Source organism: Podarcis bocagei (assembly GCF_964188305.1).
Source record: "Podarcis bocagei genome assembly, chromosome: 4".
NCBI classification, from domain to species: domain Eukaryota; kingdom Metazoa; phylum Chordata; class Lepidosauria; order Squamata; family Lacertidae; genus Podarcis; species Podarcis bocagei.
Genome location: NC_138128.1, coordinates 8,150,336 through 8,171,091, shown reverse-complemented (window position 1 = coordinate 8,171,091; position 20,756 = coordinate 8,150,336). Strand labels below are relative to the sequence as shown.

Genomic DNA, 20,756 nt, shown 5'->3' with positions numbered 1-20,756 from the left:
CAGATACTAACGAAGGAAACTTTTAATGGCATAGAGATAGAAACAATAGAAGTTGGAAGGGACCTCAAAGGTCATCTGGTCCGACCAGAGCTTTTTTCAGTCTGAATTCACTGGAACTCAGTTCCGGCACCTCTCAGGTGGGTGCCATTGCCATTACAAGAGAACAAGGGAGGCATTAATAATGAATTATTCTGGCACCTCTTTTTCTAGAAAAATAGCCCTGGGTCTAACCCCGCCGCCGCCGCCACCCGCATTGCAGGAATCTCAACAAAAGCACCCATGACAGATATCTGGCCATCCAACCTCAGCTTAGAAACCTCTGACATGATCACCTGCTAATTCCTGCAGTTATTAAATGCACAGTTTCAGGAGCAGATTCAAAAGTTGGCAATCGTAGAAGTGGAAGAGCAGCTGTGGAACTGCCTGCACGCGCGACTTACTCAAACAGAAGGACCAAATTTAGCAACAGCAAATTCTGAGAATGCAGTGTGAGGAAGCACAGATTGATAAGTGTTGTTTTGGGTCATTTCTTTTGAATATAGAATTTGAATTTTCTTCCTACCTAATTTGAATAGTGACCCCCACCCCGAACAGCCCTGCTCTCTGCTACATGCCTGTCCTGAGCTGCCGTCAATGGTTGGCAAAGATTAGATACCTTTAAAAGCACATGTGTTTTGTGTAAAGAAAATAACTTTGTCTATAGCAGAGAGAGAAAATGAGTTGCCACTTTTTAAAAATAGAAGTTATATCCCTTTGACTGCTACATGTCAGGCAGAAATTCAGCCATTGCCTCTTTCTCCATCACTGCATCTCCAAACCAGAAAACGCAGCATCTGTTGAATTTCTGCCTGTTGTTTAAGAGTGTGAAACGTCTGTCAAGAGAAAATGTGGCAACCCTGCATTTCTAGAGTAGACAGACATGTTCTGTTCTTACTGTTTCCCCACACACCTGCATTTTCAGTTTTGGATTGTTCCTTAAAATTGTGGGATTCCAGACCAGGGGTAGGCAAACTAAGGCCTGTGGGCCGGATGCAGCCCAATCGCCTTCTCAATCCGGCCCACGGATGGTCCGGGAATCAGCATGTTTTTACATGAGTAGAATGTGTCCTTTTATTTAAAATGCATCTCTGGGTTATTTGTGGGGCATAGGAATTCATTCATTCCCCCCCCCCCCAAAAAAATATAGTCCAGCCACATGGTCTGAGGGACGGTGGATTGGCCCATGGCTGAAAAAGGTTGCTGACCCCTATTCTAGACCTATTAAAATTTGCATTCCTTCAACTGAACAAAGGGGTTTCAAAACAGAATAGCTGAGTGCGAAAGGAGATATCCCGTGGACAGAGGCACTCAAGAGCTCAGCTGCGCTTCAAGATGTGCCGTGCATTTCATCACGGGAAATTAAGTTGCACTCCAATATGCAAAAGCTTGTTTTAACAAACACCAGGCGGGGGGAGGGATGACAAAAATGAATCTCAAGTCCAGAATTTAATGCCAAGCAAGTGTCGTAGAGGCTTGGTTATGTGCACTTCTGAGTTCCCTTAACAGAGAACCCCCTAATTAAACTACAACTCCCAGGGTTCCTTTGGTGAAGACTGGACTATGAATGGCATCGTGTTGGCAGTGCCGACAGAGCCTTAATGGAATTGGTGCTGCCTGCGAGCCTGAGCGTCGGGCCTGTTAATTTTTCCAGCAATTAGCGTCTCTCTCTCTCTCTCTCTCTCTCTCTCTCTCATGCTTTCCCTCTTCAGATGGCGGAGTATAAGAGAGCTATGTTTCAGGACGACGAAGCAGCAGACACGGCCGGAGATGGAAGCATCTCTCCTGACAGCGTAGAGGTAGGGTAGACCGGGCCTTTCCCAGGTGGTTGAGCAATCTGTGCAAGGCTTTTGTAGAGCATCCCTGCGTCGTCCCAGAGGACTTGCCCCTGCTGCCGCCTGGCAGCACAATTACTATATTAAATTAATAATAAAGGCATTGTCTCTGCTGCCTACGTAATTACCGTACCAAAGCCAGTTGCCGAGCCTGAACGGGGGGGGGGGGGTTAGGAGATAGATGAGCAAAAAGGCTATTTCTAAAGGGAAGGGAAGCTCTTTCGAAAGAGCTTGCGTAAAGGACACAGGCAGCTGCTTTGCCAAAACCTTTCATTGCCCTCCAAAGTCACTGATATTACCAGTGATTTATGATTATGCCTTTAATCCTCAAGAGAATCCAGGGAGATTTGTCTTATGGGGCAAATTTAATAGTCTCAGCTACAATGATCTTATTTTGGATGATATGGTTGCTTATGTATGAAATAATTAAAAACCAGATGGGCGTGATAAACTGCATTTAAGGTACAGGTAACTTCAGAGCAGGCATGGGAGGGAGGGAGGAAAACAGATAGACTTTTTTAAAAAGGCAACTGTAAAAACTACTGGGGGGGAAATAGCGTGAACATTTTTAAATGCCATTCCTAAACGCATTTGCTAGCTCTGTTGAAATCAGTGGGGCTTACTTTTGAGTAAACATGCACAGGATTGTGTAGTAGATCTTCGCTGGGATCCAGAAAAGGTAGCACCACACATACTGAAATTGTCTCATGGTGCCCAGAAAAGCTATACACTTTGAAATTTGGAAGAAATTGGGGTGGAAATATAATTTATTATCTTTAAGCTAATATTATTTTTTTCAAAAAAATAGATTACGTATGGAGGTAAAGTTTATGCGTTAGGGTTTTTATTAAAGCTTTTCATAATATGGTAAGGTATAGAAAACAAGAGACAAAGGCAAAAACGGGGGGGGGGGAATGAAAGGAAAAGAAGCAAGAAAAAGAAATGAAAGAGAGAAGAAAAGGAAAAGAAGTGAAAGGGAAAGCGAAAAGAAGCAATAAAGAAAGATAAAAAGGACTGCCGTTTTTCCACCTACCGGTTACATAAATAAAAGTTATTTAAGAGGTTTATGACAGGCTTTTGCCATATTAAACTTCAGTGGTCAGGAGCTGTCTACCTCTGATTATGGGGTGCTGGGGGCAGTTCACAGAGGACTTTTGCCTCCCACATGACTCTGCCTGTGAAGTTCCCACGGTTCTGGCCTAGCTTTCCACAACCTGGCGCTCTCTATAGGTTTTTGGACTCCATCTCCCATCAGGCTCAGGGAGAATGGTCAATGCTCAGGGTTGACCATCATCCAGCAACATCTGAAGGGCACCAAATTGGGGGCAGCTGGTCTGGTCACTATTAGAGCCAGAGATTAATGATCCAATAAAGGCAGTTCTTACATTCTTATTCCTCCCCTTTTTATTTATACGTTCCAGGACTAAACCCTGGAATTTGAAACAAGGACTGTGCCTGAGTCCTAAGGCAGTGGTTCCCAAACCTTTTCCCCATGGATCACTTGAAAATCGCGGAATGTCTTGACAAACCATTTAATAGGTTTTTTTGCTTGTTGTAGCAATTGCAGTGCACTATGCCTGATGTTGTTTGGTTTTCAATTGTATGTTTAGCGCTTCTTTATTTCTTTGTATTTTGTCGTATTGCAATTTGAATTCAAACGGTCATCCCAAGACAATACAGCCTAGGCGCTAAAAGAAGCAGTACAAATGCAATTAAAAATCTATGTGATTATTTAATGCGACAGAAATGTGCCATTTCCTGGTTTCAGCAACAAATTCACAGACGCGCCACAGACCACTTGAAGGAACCTTATGGAGCATTGGTGGTCCACAGACCACAGTCTTTGAGAACCTCTGCCTTAAACCTTGTCTATAGGAGTTTTTCCACCTCTCTTTCAGAGGTTTTATGTGCATTCATTTAATGCACCTGATACTCAAATGGTACACTGCTTCTGTTCACACCGACATCGTATGTGAGGGTTGCTCACAGAGGAAGGAGATGGTTGGTCTGGTTCAGACATCACCAACATACCCCTCCAATGAAAGGGTGTACGTGCACTGCTTTGAACCCCAGCAATGCAGCAGTGGCCTTCTCGGTGGCCGCTCCCAGACTTTGGCGCTCCCTCCCTGAGACACCAGACAGGCTCCCTCCTTGTTGTCCTTTTGCCAGCAGGTGGAGACTTCCTTGTTCCAACAGGCTGTTGGGAACTGACTCTTTTTATTGAAAGAGCTGGTGCTGCACTGTTTTTATTGTACAGTCATACCTCAGGTTACAGATGCTTCAGGTTGCGTTTTTTCAGGTTATGGACCTGCCGAAACCCGGAAGTACCGGAACGGGTTACTTCGGGTTTTGGGGGTCATGCATGCGCTGTGCGCATGCGCAGAAGTGCCGAATTGCAACCCATTCGTGTGCTGCTGCGGGTTGTGAACATGCATCTCGCACGGATCACGTTCACAACCCGAGCATCCACTGTAATCATTTGTAAGTTTTAAACGGGTTGTGGGGGGTTTTTTGGGTATGCATATAGTTTGATTCTATCCATGTCCCATTGTTTTTTAATTATTGTCTTTAATGTTCTTGTTTTTATCTGTAAGCTGCCTTGAGTCCTATGAGGGGAAAAGCTGGGTACAGAATGATGATGATAGGGCAGGGGGATGTCTTATCCAATACATTTATTCAGAGCTCTCTGCCAGTATTTCTTCTTCCTCTTCTTCTCTCTCTCCCTCTCTCCCCCCCTCTCATTTCAAAAGGCAGCATTGATCCTGCAACCCACCGTAGGTCCACAACCCACCAAATGAAGATTAGCTCTTTAGCTGTGGATGCCAAGGACTGAACCTGGGAACTTTTAACACGCCTGCCCTGCCACTGAGCTATGTCCCCTCCAGAAAAAGGGATGGCAGACAACTTGCCCCCTTCCTGGAGAGGCCTTAGCCCATGGGTGCTCCGTGTGAATGCCAGGGTGGTGCTGCTGGTGAGAAAGGCTGGTGTTGCCAGGTATGTCACTGCCCCCTGGCAGTGATGGGCCACCAACACGCAGGACCTGGGAAACACAGGGAACTTCCTTATATTGAGTCAGACCATTGATCCATCTAGCTCAGCATTGTCTACACTGACTGGCAGTGGCTCTCCAGGACTTTAGGCAGGAATCTTAGAATTGTAGAGTTGGAAGGGTCCTCCAGGGGCCATCTAGTCCAACCCCCTGCAATGCAGGGATCTCAACTTAAGCCTCCATGACTGATGGCCATTCAACCTCTGCTTCAAAACCTTCAAGGAAGGAGAGTCCACCACCTCCCAAGGGAGTCCGTTCCACTGTTGAACAGCTCTTACAGTTCTTCCTGATGTTTAGTCAGAATCTCTTTTCTTGTAACTTTTGGTTCGAGTCCTGCCCTCCAGAGCAGAAGAAAGCAAGCTTGTTCCCTCTTCCATGTGACAGCCCTTGAGAGATCTGAAGATGGCTATCATATCTCCCCTTTTCCAGGTTCTACATACCAGCTCCTTCAACCACTCCTCATAAGGCTCATAAACCTCATAAGGTTTCCAGACTCTTGATTATCTTGATTGCCCTCCTCTGCACACCTTCCAGCTTTCAATATCCTTCTTAAATTGTGGTGCCCAGAATTGGAGACAGTATCCCAGGTGTGGTCTGACCAAGGCAGAATTGAGTGGGACTATGACTTCCCTTGATCTGGACACCATACTTCTGTCGATGCAGCCTAGAAGAGCATTAGCTTCTTTGCTGCTGCATCACACCGATCACTCTCCCAGTCCTCCCTGGAGACAACAGGGATTGAACCAGAGACCTTCTACATGCAAAACAGAGGCTCTACCACTGAGCTGGGGTCTTTCCCCCTAGCAGAGCAGTCCAGGGATGCATGTCAGCAGTTCCAGCCCTTGAGATCAGAGGTCTTCAAGCAGAGGCAGGGCAGAGGGATGTTTTCCTGTGCTGAGCAGAGAGTTGGACTTCCAAGGCCCCTTCCAACCCTGATGCAATGCTCTGTCTGAGGCTTTGCTGTCCGTGGAGACAGTTCACTTCTCCAGCTGATTTTAATAACCCATCCCACCTCTCCTTGCCCTTTTCTTCTTTTCATTTCCTGGTTTCATTTTTGCTTCCTTTCCAGGTGGGCTTCAGGAAAAGCGATGGCCCCCTGCTGAGTCGCCTGGGCTCCCGAACCCAACTCAAGCTGGTGCTCTGCGCCGTCTCTCTCTTTGTGCTGCTGCTGCTGCTGCTGAGTTTGGTCATTGCCATGGGCATCCAGTACAGTAAAGGTAGGCGAGGTGGTCTCAGGAACTGGGCAGAGGATGAAGGGTGGAGACTGTCTCCCCAGCCTGACTCTTCCAGAGAAGAAGACAGTTCAGAATTACAACAGAGGTTTGAGGGAGATCACAGCTCAGAGGAAGACGAGGTGGAAAGTTGGGAGATAATGGGAGTGGAGGAAGAGGGAGAGCCGGAGCAGCTGGCTGACAGAACCCAGCAGGCCTTAAAAGTAGGAGAGCAAAGGGCCCTCAGCGCCACCTGTAAAGAGAGGATGAATGAGGAAGTGGGAGAGGAGGGGATGGGATATTTACTCGAGACAAGAGGCTACATTCCAAAGCCGGTCTCTGTAAATAGAGTCGTACCTCGGGTTACAGACGCTTCGGGTTGCACGATTTTGGGTTGTGCACCGCGCCGAACCCAGAAGTACCAGAATGGTTACTTCCAGGTTTCGGGGCTTGCGCATGTGCAGAAGCGCTGAATTGTGCTTTGCGCATGCGCAGAAGCGCCGAATCACAACCCGCACGTGCTCAGACACGCGGGTCGGGGATTGCAAACACTGCGGGTTGTGAACGTGCCTCCCACATGGATCACGTTTGCAACCCGAGCATCCACTGTATTGAATAAAAGCAGATGGTGAGGACTTTCCCCTGTCTTATTCGTTCCTGGCAACCTGCCGTAGGGGTTGGTTCCTCTGCCGCTGGTCAGTTGGTGTGGCCACAGTGGACTTGAGTATCCTCCACGAGTCGCATATCACCCTCCACCCCATTTGGACCTGCAACAATTAAACATGCCGGGTCTGCTGGGAAGCACAATGGCAAGGGGCAGGTATAGAAACTGAGTGCATGGGAGGGAGAGCTGCAAGATGATTCCTTTAAGCCAGGGGATTTTGAACCACCTGCGTTCAGGGATTCCTTTGGACATTAACCTTTCCTCTGAGGAATCTGCGCAGCTGCTTCCTCCTGCAGGAAAAACATTGCCCGCTTTTTCAGGGTCACGGGTCAGACCTGTCCGTACTATTAATATTACATTTTTTGCAGGTCTTTAAGCCCCTTTGAAACTAAGAGTTACTGGCTCTGTGTATAATAACAAAAATAAGAGAGGAAAGATCACAACTCAGTAAACTAAAGGCAATAAAAGCATTTCTACTACTGAAAGTGTCTTTAGTTGCCATCTACGCACTTGTCTCATTTCAGCCGGTAACTGATTCCAGAGGGCTTGGAGCTGCAACGCTAAAAAGCCAATTTCTAGTGCATAATAGTTATTGATACAGCATGATTAGTGTGCACGGCACTTCCAAGAGGATGGGTTCCTGCCCTGAGGAGCTTACAATCTAAAATTCAGCGCAGGGAAACAACAGCAAAAGGGGAGGGAATGGAGTCAGGAGCAATTTATGGCTGCTTCATTTGCACATGTTTAGTCTGAGTTGCTGTTGCCTGAGCTAACCAAGCGACCACCATGAAGTGGCTGTAAATTGTAGGGGGCAGTTGGCAAAGGTGGTCTTTGGAGCAGGGCTGGCCATAACCTTTTCACCACTGGGCCACACCTTTTGGCATCTGTGGCATCGTTTGTGGTGGCACGTTTTTGCCTGGGCCAAAGTAGAGCTGAGCCACCCGTGGTAAATTATTGCTGCCCCCTTGCCGTTGTACACTGGGAATCCTCACAATGCGATGCAAGGCCATGCCAGGACTTCCTCCCCCCCCCCCCCATGGCACAGAGTGGGGTGAATGACACATGGCGAGTGCTCTTCCAAGTTATGGCAAGGGCTGAAGAGGGAGGTCTTCTTTCTCGGTGAGGCATTCTGCCCGACGCGTGTTTGTGTGCTCCTTCCAGATCCCTCGCACACCACTTGCCTGACTGAAGCTTGCATCATTGTGGCCGGCAAAATCTTGGAGGCCCTGGACCGAGAGATCAACCCCTGCGATGATTTCTACCAGTACGCATGTGGGGGCTGGATCAAGCGGAATCCACTGCCCGACGGGCGTTCCAAGTGGAGCACCTTCAACAGTATCTGGGACCAAAACCAGGCCATCATGAAACACCTGCTAGGTGAGGTGCTCCTTTCCACACACACACACACTCTCTCTCTCTTCTCTGAGCCACCTTTTAATTTCAGCATTGGAGAAGGAAGGTCCCCTTTCGGGCATCCGGTTTACTGAGCATCTGTCCTGACTTGTTTTTGCAAAGAATGCAGGGTTCTGTCTTATTTACTGAGCACTCGCTTTGATCTGTTTGGGAGGTTAGCTGATATTGGGCCAAGCAAACGTTATCCCATACTTTGCAGTGCATTTCCCCAGAGTCTGATGCGGGGTGGTGGTGGTGGTTGGAGTGGGGGAGGGGAGTGAGTTTGTTGCACAAGAGAGCCAAACCTTTAATTGAGCAACCTGAATTGGAGTCACTGACCATTTTAGGCACATTCCAATTGATGCGCCATAGGGTGGGTCCTTTTGGACCTGGAAAAGGGCAGAATAGGGGGTGTAATGGGGTATGGGGCACTTAAGCACGTTCCGCTGATGTGCACGGGGGCCAGGAACGCAATCTCCACACTAGATGGTTGTCACATGTATTATATATGTATCCCAGCCTTTTCCCCCTAGGAGCTCAAGGTGTGATAAGCAATTCTCCCCCCCCCCCTCCATTTTAGCTTCACAACAACCCTGTGAGATAGGTTTGGCTGAGTAACAGTGACTGGCCCAGGGTCACCCAGCGGGCATCATGGCTGAGTGAGGGATTAAACCCTTCTCTCCCAGGTCCTAGTCCATCCCTGCAACCATTACACCACACTGGTTTCTGGTAGGTTAGACCATGTTGCACCAAGCAGTTATTCTTCTGCACCTTTTCTAGTGCATTTTCCTGCCACTTCCCTTCTTGCAAAAAAAAAGTTTGATTTTTGTGGAGAGGGTACTGATTCATTGTGCAAGTGCTCCAAATCAACTTTAATTGCAGGATCTGGACTTGCTGGTATGTGACTGAATCCTGCCCCAAGATAGTGGCAACTTGGAAGCACTAGTTCCCCACCCCAAGCATTGGAATATCTTGAGTTGCCTGGAACCAGGAAACTGTAGGAACCAGGAAACTTGGGGCCTTCAGGTTGACCAGCGCTTGCCACTTTCTCATCTTTCCTTGGCAGAGAATGCAACTTTCAACTCCAGCAGCGAGGCAGAGAGGAAGACCCAGCGCTATTACTTGTCTTGCCTTAAAGAGCAGAAGATTGAGGAACTGGGCTCCCAGCCGTTGAAGGAGCTCATTGAGAAGGTGAGCCTGGCAGGGAAATGGGTGCAAGCAGAGTGTGCAGAGAAGGAGGGAAGGTCTCATTCCAGCATGTGAGAACTGGCCCTCTTTTCACTCCTGCCACTGGGCTGGGCTGGGTATGGAGTCAATGGATGGCAGTTGCCATGTTAGCACCAAAAGAAGGATAGAAGGAGTGGGAACCAAACTCTGGAGCTCTCCTTGCGTTGGTTGCTTTTGCAGCAAAAAACTACAAAGTTTAATCATTATGGCATAAGCTTTATAGACTAGACTTCATCAGATGCCTGGAGTGTACTCTTGAGTTGCAGTTGTGTGTGTGTGTGTGTGTGTGTGTGAGAGAGAGAGAGAGAGAGAGAGAGAGAGAGAGAGAGAGAGAGAGAGAACACATACAAACACAGTGGGATGAAAGTGAGGAAATGAAATGGGAAAAGTGCAGACAGTGACAATTCAGTTAGAGCTCAAATGGATCCAAACAGCAGCAGATGCAAAATTCACCCTCCTGGGAATCGCTGCTTTCATTTCTAGTTGTCAGAGGTCCAGGAGAAAAACAATGGGAAGGAGAGGCAGGATTTAGTGAAATCACAGAAGCCAGGAAAACGAGGCAGGGGAGGATTTGCAGGAGCTTTGGGTTGTTAGCAACTTGCATAGCTCTTTCCTTCTTGTTACTAGAGAATATGTAATGACTATTTAAGAAATTGATATACCATCATTTGTCCTACAAAGTCCAGGATGGTGAACAAGAAGTGTAAACAATTAATAACACAACGCTACAATATCTGTAATAAAATCCACAATATTAACAATAAAATCAGGCAGCAAGCAAGAACATGCAGCAAGTTAAGGAAAGACACTCTTTAAAATGCCAGGGGATATTATTATTTTTAATCTTAGCATGTGGCAGAAAAAATGGAAATTCCGGTGTCATTCGGGTTGGGTATTCTGTATGCAGGATGGCATCGCCTTGCATTGCACACTTCTGATGAAGGTAAAAGGTAAAGGTAAAGGGACCCCTGACCATTAGGTCCAGTCGTGACCGACTCTGGGGTTGTGGTGCTCATCTCGCTTTATTGGCCAAGGGAGCCGGCATGCAGCTTCTGGGTCATGTGGCCAGCATGACTAAGCCACTTCTGGTGAACCAGAGCAGTGCACGGAAACGCCGTTTACCTTCCTGCTGGAGCGGTACCTATTTATCTACTTGCACTTGACGTGCTTTTGAACTGCTAGGTTGGCAGGAGCTGGGACCGAGCAACGGGAGCTCACCCCGTCACAGGGATTCGAACTGCTGACCATCTGATCGGCAAGTCCTAGGCTCTGTGGTTTAACCCACAGCGCCACCTGCGTCTCATTCTGATGAAGGAAGCACATATAAAAGAACTTCAGCAGGTGATCTCAAAATGCAGGCAAGATGCTGGTGGCAATTTCTCTCTTGTTCACCTTACTCTCTGCATCCTCCTTCTCTTCCCCCACCCCCAGATTGGAGGCTGGAACATCACCGGCCCATGGAATCAGAGCAACTTCATGGAAGTCCTGAAACTGGTATCGGGAACATACCGTGCTTCTCCATTCTTCACCGTTTTTGTGGGTGCTGATTCCAAGAGCTCCAACAGCAACATCATCCAGGTGAGCCCTGCTATCTGAGAGCATTTCTGTGCAAAAGGAGCTTGGAGGAGGGGAATCTCTGTCGGCATCCTGATCTCACCAGGAAGCACCGTAACTCCATAGCAGAGCCTCTGCTTTGCATACAGAAGGTCCCAGGTACAGCCCCCCAGGTGGGGCTGAGAATGTCCTCTACCTGAAACCTGGGAGAGCTGCTGCCAGTCTGTGTAGACAGCACTAAGCTGGATGGGCATATGATCTTACCTGCGCAAGGCACCTTCCTTATCTTCCTCTCCTGTGCTATAGGGAGCTAGAAGGAGCTGTAGGGGAAGCTAAGGGCTGGGTGTTCTGCCGCATAGACTCACTGGTTCCCTTTTGTACACGGCAGCTGGACCAGTCAGGACTTTTCTTACCATCGCGGGATTACTACCTGAACAAGACAGCCAACGAAAAGGTAAGGTGGTCGCAGTCCGCACTAGGTACCAACCCCTGCCTCTCACTTTGGGTCATGCACACTTCCACTTGTCTTGCTGCTTTCCCCTGGAGAAACCTTCTCTTTACTGGTGAATGAACACTGATCAGTTTTTCTGTGGTTCAACACTCATTCCAATTCAATGGTAAACAGTGAGTTTCCCCGGAGAAAGTGGTGGGGAGCACGAAAAACCGCTCGGGCCCTTGCCTAGGAAGCACATGACAAGTGCAAAACCTCTTGGATCCATGTTTTCTAGGCAGAAGGAAAGCTGAAGGGTGGATGAGCCTCGCTCTCTCACTCTCACGAAAGCTGAGTTCTAGCAACATCTGGAGGGCAGCCAGTTCTCTGCCAATGCTTTAGTAAATAAATACCCTGCTCCCACCGACTCTGAAATGGCCTGCTTTTCGTCATTGCTAGTCACATTTACCAATAAATCTTTGTTCTCTAGCCCACGAGCTGCTTGCGCAGTAGGACTCTGCTGGCTCTGTTCAGACCCTGAAAATTATTTTATATTTTTTGGGGGGTGGTGCCTCCTTCTTCTAAGGCAAGTGTCAAAATGCTTTCTGAGGTGAGGATGGGCGGGACAGACCCCTTTGGTTGACATTCTCAATAGCTTCTCATTGGTAGGTATTCCTTTATCGAGTTGGCAAATAAAGCACAGATACTTGAGGATAAGCAGAGATGCCTATTCCTTTCTGTATACCAGGGCTTCTGTGCATGAATATTAGTTTTACTAATATTGATTAGGGCGGAATTTGGTGACGCACCATGACGAATGTTTCGTCTGAGCAAGGATTGCAGCTTGCTAGACAGAGCGACCTCTTCTTTCCTCCCCGCAAGCTGTTCTCCCAACTACCCCCCAGCCAATTTTGGCAGGGGGGGGGGAGGGAAAGCCCCATTGCGCAAGTGGAAGTCCTTACGACGGGTGTTAACTGGCAGGGTTGGTTCAGTGAATGCTGCCCTTTATATAGCACCACATGTAAGTACACTGTGCATTTATTCTTCTATCCCTCCTTTCTTCCAAGGAAGCTTAAGGGAGCACATAGTGTTCTCCCCCCCCCCCTTTCACCCTCACAACAGCCCTGTGAGGTAGGTTAGGCTGAGAGACATTGACCTTCCTCAAGTCTCCCAGTGAGCTTCATGGCTGAGTGGGGATTCGAACCCCCAGGACACCACCTGACGCTCTTAAGCACTAAGCCACATTGGCTCTGCAAAGGTCAATGCTTTACAAAGAACAGGTGTGTGACAAGTCCCTGCCCCAGGCAGATTACTATCCAAAAATAGACACAAGAAGCCAGCAGAAGGAGGAAAGAGAAACGGAAGCAGCAGCAAATAGGGAAAGAACAATGGGATCATGAACAGAATAATAAAATCATAAACAGAATAATAAAATTGTACAATTGCAGGGTTTGGAGAGTCATCTATCCCACCCCTGTCTCAGCTAAAGCATCCATGACAGATGTGTGGGGCACATCGGCCTCGTGGCTGATGGGAGTTGGGGCCAACAAAATTAGAGGGCCGCAGCTTCCCCCTCCTATCTTTCACAATTTGACAGGTGAGATATTGTCAGTGGCCTGCCTTGTTGAGCATCAAGCAAAGCCGTAAGTGTTGCAAACTTCAGCTGGTACAGCTAGATGATTAACTGGGCCTGTGTTCATGGTATCCCTTTAGAGCACATTCGAAGAACATTTCTTTCCCCTCCACCCCTCAAAGAATTCTGGGCCCTGTTGTTCTCTAAGGGCTTCTGGGAACTGTAGCTCCCTGAGGGGTAAAATTACACTGCCTAGAATTATTTGGCGCTTTGAATGTGCTTTAAAAGTACGGTGTGCACACAGATCTCTACACATGGAACGTAGTTAAATCTACGTTGGCGGTGTTAAAACAGCCCTGCTGGCTTCCAGTATGTTTTCACACACAATTTCAAAAATGCTGGTTTTAACCTTTATAGCCATTTCAAGCTTAGGAACTGGGAATCTGAAGGAAGCCCACAATCCTGCCTGGGTGCTGGGGGTTGGGAGACTGCTATTAATGATTATTTTATTATTGCGCTGTCTGTTTTTATGCTTGTTCTTATGTTTGTATTATTGGTGCTCAGTAAAATGTGTTCTTAATGTTGCACGCTGCTCTGGAATCTTTCGATAAAGGGTGGTGCCGTATATAAATTGAATAAATCATCATCATCATCTGTGGAAGCTATTCTATCAGTGCCCTTAATGTCAGGGCAGAGGTGGGTGACAGCAGCAGAGTGGTGGGGCTTTTCAGTTTATGAAACACGCCCCCCCCGAGAAATTTGCCTGCCGTCAGTTCCATTCCATTCTAGGCACCAGGTCAAAATAAGTATTTTTACCCGGGATTTTAATTGAGCACCGATGGCGACAGTTATGCTGCTGCTGAGCTCGTTTCCTGCAGCGTTTTATGGGCATTTCACCTGATTTTATGTTGCCTTATGCTGATTTTTTAAAAAATCATTATGCTTTATGGTTTTGTCGTTCTGGGAGCTTGGTGTGAGTTTTTTTGTCACCTCAAAGCAGCCTTGTGAATTTTTGGCTAAATTGAAAGATGGTAGAACAGGTACTTTAAATAGAGAAATAAATTCCGTCTAGCATGCCTCAGCAGCTACCAGAAGCTAGAAGCTTGCTTTAAGCATATAAACTGCTTAGATCCTCTGGTTGGGGCAGAGATTCTGTGCTCAAACTGAACTGTAGCATTATTATTATCATTATTATTTTTATTATTAATTTCCGTACATGTCAAGGTAAATGAAATTGAAAAGATAGGTGTGAAGAGAAAGGGAACAGATGCAGAGGCCAGGACAACTGGTGGGGATCTCAGCACAGCACTTTGGTCTATCCCAGGGGTCTCCCCCACCCCTCATGGGCCAAGTGTGACAGGTGGGTAACTCCGCCCACCTGCCAATCACACCTGATGTCACAATGACATCAGGTGACTTTTCTTTTTGCCTGCAAGGGTCTTCAGAAACCGCTTTCAAAGCACCGACTTCAGACATGACGATCATCCAACTGGCGGAGCCTGCAAGGACCTCTGGAAAGGGTTGGGCAATAAAGTGTTTTGCAAACACTGACAGCCTGGAGGGCCCCCCCCTGCCCACCCCCAGATGTTTTCACAGCAGAGAGAAGATGCTTTGAGAAGCAGCATCTTCTCACCACTGCTCACCACTGGAGGCAGCCACGGGAGGCAGCCACGTGCAGAAACAAAAATAATTTTATAGTATTATTATTATTATTGTTATTATTTTATTAACGTTTCACATGTGTTTAAAGTGCTTGACTTGTGTTATTCAGAAGTAATTTTTACAACAGCCCTGCAAGACAAGACAGTGTTGGTGGAGGGGGAGGCTGCTGATTCAGAGCAGTTTGCCTGAGCTCACATGGCAGGCAAGCACATGGCAGGGGCAAGATTCAAACTGGCGACTTCCTCATTCATAGCTCCATCTCTTTAGCCACCTGCACTGCACCAGCATAGATCCTCATTCCACCCCCCACAGCTCCTGACACTTCAGTCCCAAACAACAAAAGATTTAAGTTTTAAAAGATTTCAGTTTTGGAGGTGTGCCATCATTCCTCATCCTGGTGAAAGGAGAAGAACAAGTTTTTGAAGTGGAGATTTTTATCCCAGACATTAACCGATTGCATTGTTTTTAATATGTGCAGTTGTTTTCATTGCATTGTGGGATTGCTTAGGGATGCTTCATGTGAAGAGATTCATAAATAATAGCAATAAGGTTGGGGGAGACAGTGGCAGCCCAGCCTAAAGCGCCTTAACTCCCATAGTTTGAAAAAGGTGCTGGATAAGATAAGAGCTGAGCGGGGAGGAAAGGAGGCCTGTTGCTGCTGTCGCCTTTTGTTCTCCTTGGCTGGCGAAATTTCCTGGAATCACCCAGGTGCTTTGCACCCTCTCTGGCAGGTGCTGGCTGCTTACCTGGACTACATGGTGGAGCTGGGGATGCTGCTGGGGGGGCCCAGAGCTTCGACGGAAGAGCAGATGCAGCGGGTGCTGGACCTGGAGACCGAGCTGGCCAATCTCACCGTCCCCCAAGACGAGCGGCGGGATGACGAGAAAATCTACCACAAGCTGAACATCGCCGGGCTGCAGGTGGGACCTGCCTGGATAAGGCCCTGGGGAGGAGCGGAGCTGGCAGGGAGGGGGTCTTGTTCAGTCTCTTGGTTTGGTCCTGACTCTAAATGGGGTTCTTTGGCAACCAGGGACATCTTGCGTAATTTGAGCAGAGAGAGGTGGGGCCATTCCTTGGGCCAGTGATGGCTAGCCTGTGGCCTTCCAGGCACAGTTGCTGGAGGCGTGGCCAGCAACCAGGGCTGCTGGGAGTTGTAGTTCAACAGCCCCCTGCCCTGCCAGTCCCAAAGGGCTGTTGGAAAAATGCCCTGGGAAGGCTGCCAACTTCCCAAGTCTTTAGAGCGTCTCTCCAGTGGTCCTCTCTGGCTGTAAATCTCCCTCAGTCCTGAGAGACCGGTAATAAGCGACCCTTCTCTCCTGAAAAGAGCATGCCAGTCTTCTGGTATATCATAGCAGAAGAAAGACTCAGTCGTAGTTCTAAACTACTTTATTTACAGTCTTATATACATCAGACTCCATCAGTACATCTGTGCTGTCTGAACCCCAGTACAGAACTGCGACACATACAGAAGTAAAACCAACTTCCAACAGTACTCAGAAGGAAGAGATAAGACAGACTTCCTTTCTCACGCTCTCTCAGACACTCATAAAACATAGTACCCTCCCCTGGAGCAGCTCTGATAGATAAAAACCCTAACAAGGGCATCATCCACCCTGTTAGTAAGCTGAGGCTTGTGGGCAGAGGCTGGATGACCGCCTCTCAGGGATGCTGCAGCAGTGGGTCTCCTGCCTCAGCAAGGAGGGTTGGATTTGAGAGCCTCTAAGGTCCCTTCTCTGTGATTTTTGGAGGCTGCAGTTGTGTTGTGCAGGTGCTTTGGGAGGTTCCCCAGACATATAGGGGCAGATAGAGGGGCATATAGCAGTGCCTTCAAAGGTCCCCAGCCAACCAGCTTTTCCTCTCTCCTTTCCTTGCAGTAGCACCCTCTTCTCCCACCTTCCTCCTTCTCCCTCATCCTGGTTTCCTGCAGCCTCCTTAACAGAGAACCAGCTTTTGTTGCATAAGCAAAGACCTCACTGCACAGGCGGCAGCCAACGCCGTCATCAGACCCTTCATTAGGATTCCATCTCCGTGCCTCTATTCAGCCGCTGTGAACGTCACACCCAGGAGCCTGGCTAGCTGATCGGCATCCCAATGAGCCCAGAGTTGCAGCTGTGATGCTGAGGCTGGCCTCCGGGCACTCCTCAGATGCAGTTCTGCTCCTGGAGGCAAGAGGGTTGTGTTCGACGTAAGCGCACCAGCGCACAGTGTTCCTCCTTGCAGCCATGGGACAATCTCCCCCTTTCCTCCCCTCGTACGCCCTCTGTTTCTGTCCCGGAGGCTCCCTCAGTCCTCTGGGGCAAATTTGGGGATGGCGCGTCATCGTCGTTTCATTTGCACGTCGTCTTTGCATGGTTAAAACCAGGCTCAAGGCGGCTTTCAACAAACATGAAACAATTTACATAATTGCAAAAGCAGTCGTCCGCAGTAAATGGAACACATCGTCAAGCAAGCGCATGCACACACACACACACACACACACACACAAAATCAAACAATTTCCACATAATAAGCTCTTAAAACAAAGATACAAACAATTAATATCAGTAACAGCAACAACGAAAACCCTAAACAATACTCCAGCCCAAGAGTCTGTTCAGCAGGCCCAGCTTTTGTAGTTGGAGTCAGTCCAGGCACACACAGAGGGAGGAGCAGGGAGCAAATAATAATAATAATAATAATAATAATAATAATAATAATAATAATAATAATAATAATAATAATTTATTATTATTTGTACCCCGCCCATCTGGCTGGGTTTCCCCAGCTACTCTGGGCGGCTTCCACAAAGACCAAAAATACACTAATATGTCATACATTAAAAAACTTCCCTGAACAGGGCTGCCTTAAGATGTCTTCTGAATGTCAGGTAGTTGTTTATCTCTTTGGCAAAGTCCCATTGCACCTGTGCTGATCCTTGTGCTATTGCAAATATTTCACTGAGTACTGTACACAGTTCATCCTCCCCACCCACCCCCTTGGGGATCACTGCTTCCCAAAAGGGCCATTGCAGCAAAAATGCAACAGAAATGTTGCATTTATTTATCTGTTTCTATCCCACCTTTTTACCCAAGGAGCTCCACCTGGCGTACATGGTTCTCCCCATCCTCATTTAATCTCCCCAACAACCCTGTGAGGTAGGTTAAGCTGAGGAGGAGTGACTGGCCCAAGATCACCCAGTGAGCTTCATGGCTGAGTGAGGATTTGAGTCCTGGTCTCTCCCAGGTCCACGACAACATTCATATCTCTCACCTTTCCTCAAGCAGTCCTCCCCATTTCCAGTTCATCCTCGCAACAACTCTGTGAGGCAGGTTAGACTGACAGGCAGCAACTGGCTCTCACTTCCTGCTTGTGGGGGTTTCAGAGGCACCTGAAATAATAGAAAGATCTGCTAGGTCTGACCTGATCCAGCATCCAGGATCTTCTTAGATTTTTATGTACTAGCTAGGGAACTGAAGCATGAATCAGGAAGATCCCAGCTTGAATTTTGTCTCTGCCACTAGTTCACTAAGGCAAGGTCCTCTCAACCAAATGGTGGCATTGTGGTTAGAGTGTCGGACTAGGATTTGGGAGACCAGGGTTTGAACCCCCCGCTTGGCTACATGAAGCTCCCTGGGTGCTGCTAGGCCAGTTGCTGCCTCTCCACCTCATCTACCTCGCAGGGTTGTTGCGGGGATTCAACGAGGAGTGGAGAGGACCACGTAAGCCACCTCGAGCTCCATGGAGGAATATATGTGCGATAAAGAAATAATGAATAAACAAATAATAGTGACTCGCCTCGGAAGGTTGCTGTAAGCATTGCAAGCTCTTTTAAGACAAGGGTTGGGCCATTCACAAGGCTGGCTTAGCTTGTGAAACTCCACCCCCCCAAAAAACCCCCTTGTTTTTGCACCTCTGTCCACTGGCTTCTGGCATTCCCACCCCATTGGGCACAACTGTCTTCCTGATGTTTAACTCCCCTACCCTGGCCTCTCTCCCCCCCCCTCAGCTCTGTATTCTGTTCCTCTGCTCCTCTTTGTTCTTCTTGTCCCTCTCCCATCCCTTGGACCTCCCAGTGAAACGGGGAAGCCAACCTTCTTCATCATTCATTGGTTGCCAAGCAACTATTTGCCATGGCAACATGGAGAGAGAGAGAGACAAATAAAATCTGATTGTAGAAGTGTCACTTCTGGGAAGTCCAGGCTTTGGCCTGTAGTGACTAGTGCTGGATTTGGTCACTGGGGGAAAGGAACCAGGAGCCAACAAACTGGTCCCTTGCTATGGGGGGCGGGGGGCGGGTCTGCCTCAGGACAGGGCTGTAAACTGAGGCAAGGAAGAGAAATCACTTACTGCTCACTCACGCGCCCAGCATGTCGCTCAGGACGTGGCCCCAGAACTTGTCTTTGGTGCTGGAGCCGATTGCCAGGACATATACAGACTAATGTGAAGGAAATCAGGCATGTGCAGAGTTCATTTCTGCCACCACCCAAATAATCACGTTTGCAATCGGGGATATGGCAGCAAACCAAAGTGTCACAGGTAGGGAGCAAGCTTTTGAGTCCTGCAGAACATTAGCCGGGGTTTGGGGCAAAACTGGAAGGGGATGTGTGCCAAGGAGGTGGCTGGGTGAAGTTGCAAAGTTTGTTGCATCCGCACTGTGCATTTAAAGCACATTTGTACCACTTTTAACATTCAAGGCCTTCTCCTAAAGAATCCTGGGAACTGTTGCTTACGCCCTCACAGGGCTACAGTTTCCAGCACCCGTAGCAAACTACAGTTCCCAGGATTCTTTAGGGAGAGCGATGTGTTTTGAATGTATGCTGCAGATGCATAGGTACTGAGATCCCAAAGGACCAGAAAAAACTGTTCATGTACGCGACAACAGCTGCATGAACATTGCTAGCCCAGAGATGGAAAGAAGGGACAACCCCGACCAGAGAAGAATGGCAAACCAAGTTGATAGACAACTTGGCAAAATTAACTGGGAATCAAGAAGACAAGATCTTTAAAAAAGAATGGGGAAAGTTTATAATGTATATACAAGATTATTGTAAGCAGGTTAAAACACTGGCAGGATTTTAAATACGCTTGTAATGTAACAGTATGTATGAATAACTTAGGAAGATAAAAAAACTGGAGAAGTAGTGATATGCAGTTAAAAATAGGATTAATAGGGCCCATGGAAGGGATGGGGGGAAAGTCAGGAGATTCAGAGTAATCTCAATGTTTGGATTCAGAATTGGTTTTGTTGTATGTTTATATTTTTGAAAATCAAATAAAAAATTATTTCATAAAAAAAGAAGAATGTATGCTGCAGATGTGACGTAACTTAAGACGGACAGGTCATGTTGCCAACATCATTGGATTAAGCTCTGCTATGCACTAAGGTCAGCTGGGTTACAGATGACTGAGCCCCCGCCAGATGTTTTTAAAATACAAAATTCAGCAGTTACGCAGCTGCATCTCCAGCCTCCTCTGCTTTTTTGAATATAACTCACAAGGCACGAGTTTCCAGCATCTGCAGCATGGGAGCGAAAAACTGGTCAGAGGGTGTGGCCAACCAGGCAGTCTCACCAGTTCCTTTTCGCTTACAGCTAAATTCATTTCTAAGCTTTAGGTTTCTTCTTGCTTTCTGCAGGTTCTTGCCCCTGCCATTGACTGGCTAGACTTCATCTCCTACTTCCTCTCGCCACTAGAGCTAACCGAGGCTGAGCCTGTGGTGGTTTATGGCAGGGAATATTTGCAGCAGGTGTCCCAGCTTATCAATAACACCGACAAAAGGTACCAGGAGCTGGGGATGCAGCAGGAACACAATGCCTCTCTGTGTGTGTGTGTGTCTGTGTGTGTGTGTGTGCTCGTTTGTGTGTTTCCTCGTGCCCAGAAGGCCTGGACACAATCTGCTCCTGCAGCTTGGCTCAGTGTCCTTCTTCTCAGATATATTCTCTGCCTGTAATGCTGGGTGCAGAATATTGTGCTGCTGTGAGATTGATTTAGAATATGTTTGAGCAGCCCCGTGTCATAGGTTCCCAGGGCAGGTGTACAATTTAAAAGAATAAAGCACCACAAAGGAATTCTACCAGAAAATCCGAAAACAGCAACCTCCATTTGACAAGTCAGGTTGAACCATAGAACAGCAATTAAGGGCTT

General features: G+C 47.7%; 1 protein-coding gene across 2 annotated transcripts in view; it reads left to right on the top strand.

The window, feature by feature from the left end:
- The window catches only part of ECE2 (endothelin converting enzyme 2), a 49,843-nt gene that overhangs the window by 9,051 nt on the left and 20,036 nt on the right, over positions 1-20,756 (top strand). For both annotated transcript variants that reach the window (XM_081190178.1, XM_081190179.1), the window contains 8 exons: positions 1,749-1,835; positions 5,990-6,137; positions 7,957-8,172; positions 9,254-9,378; positions 10,846-10,992; positions 11,357-11,422; positions 15,365-15,553; positions 20,248-20,390. In XM_081190178.1, the coding sequence (XP_081046304.1) occupies positions 1,749-1,835; positions 5,990-6,137; positions 7,957-8,172; positions 9,254-9,378; positions 10,846-10,992; positions 11,357-11,422; positions 15,365-15,553; positions 20,248-20,390 (1,121 nt within the window). The remainder of the gene's footprint in view (positions 1-1,748; positions 1,836-5,989; positions 6,138-7,956; positions 8,173-9,253; positions 9,379-10,845; positions 10,993-11,356; positions 11,423-15,364; positions 15,554-20,247; positions 20,391-20,756) is intronic.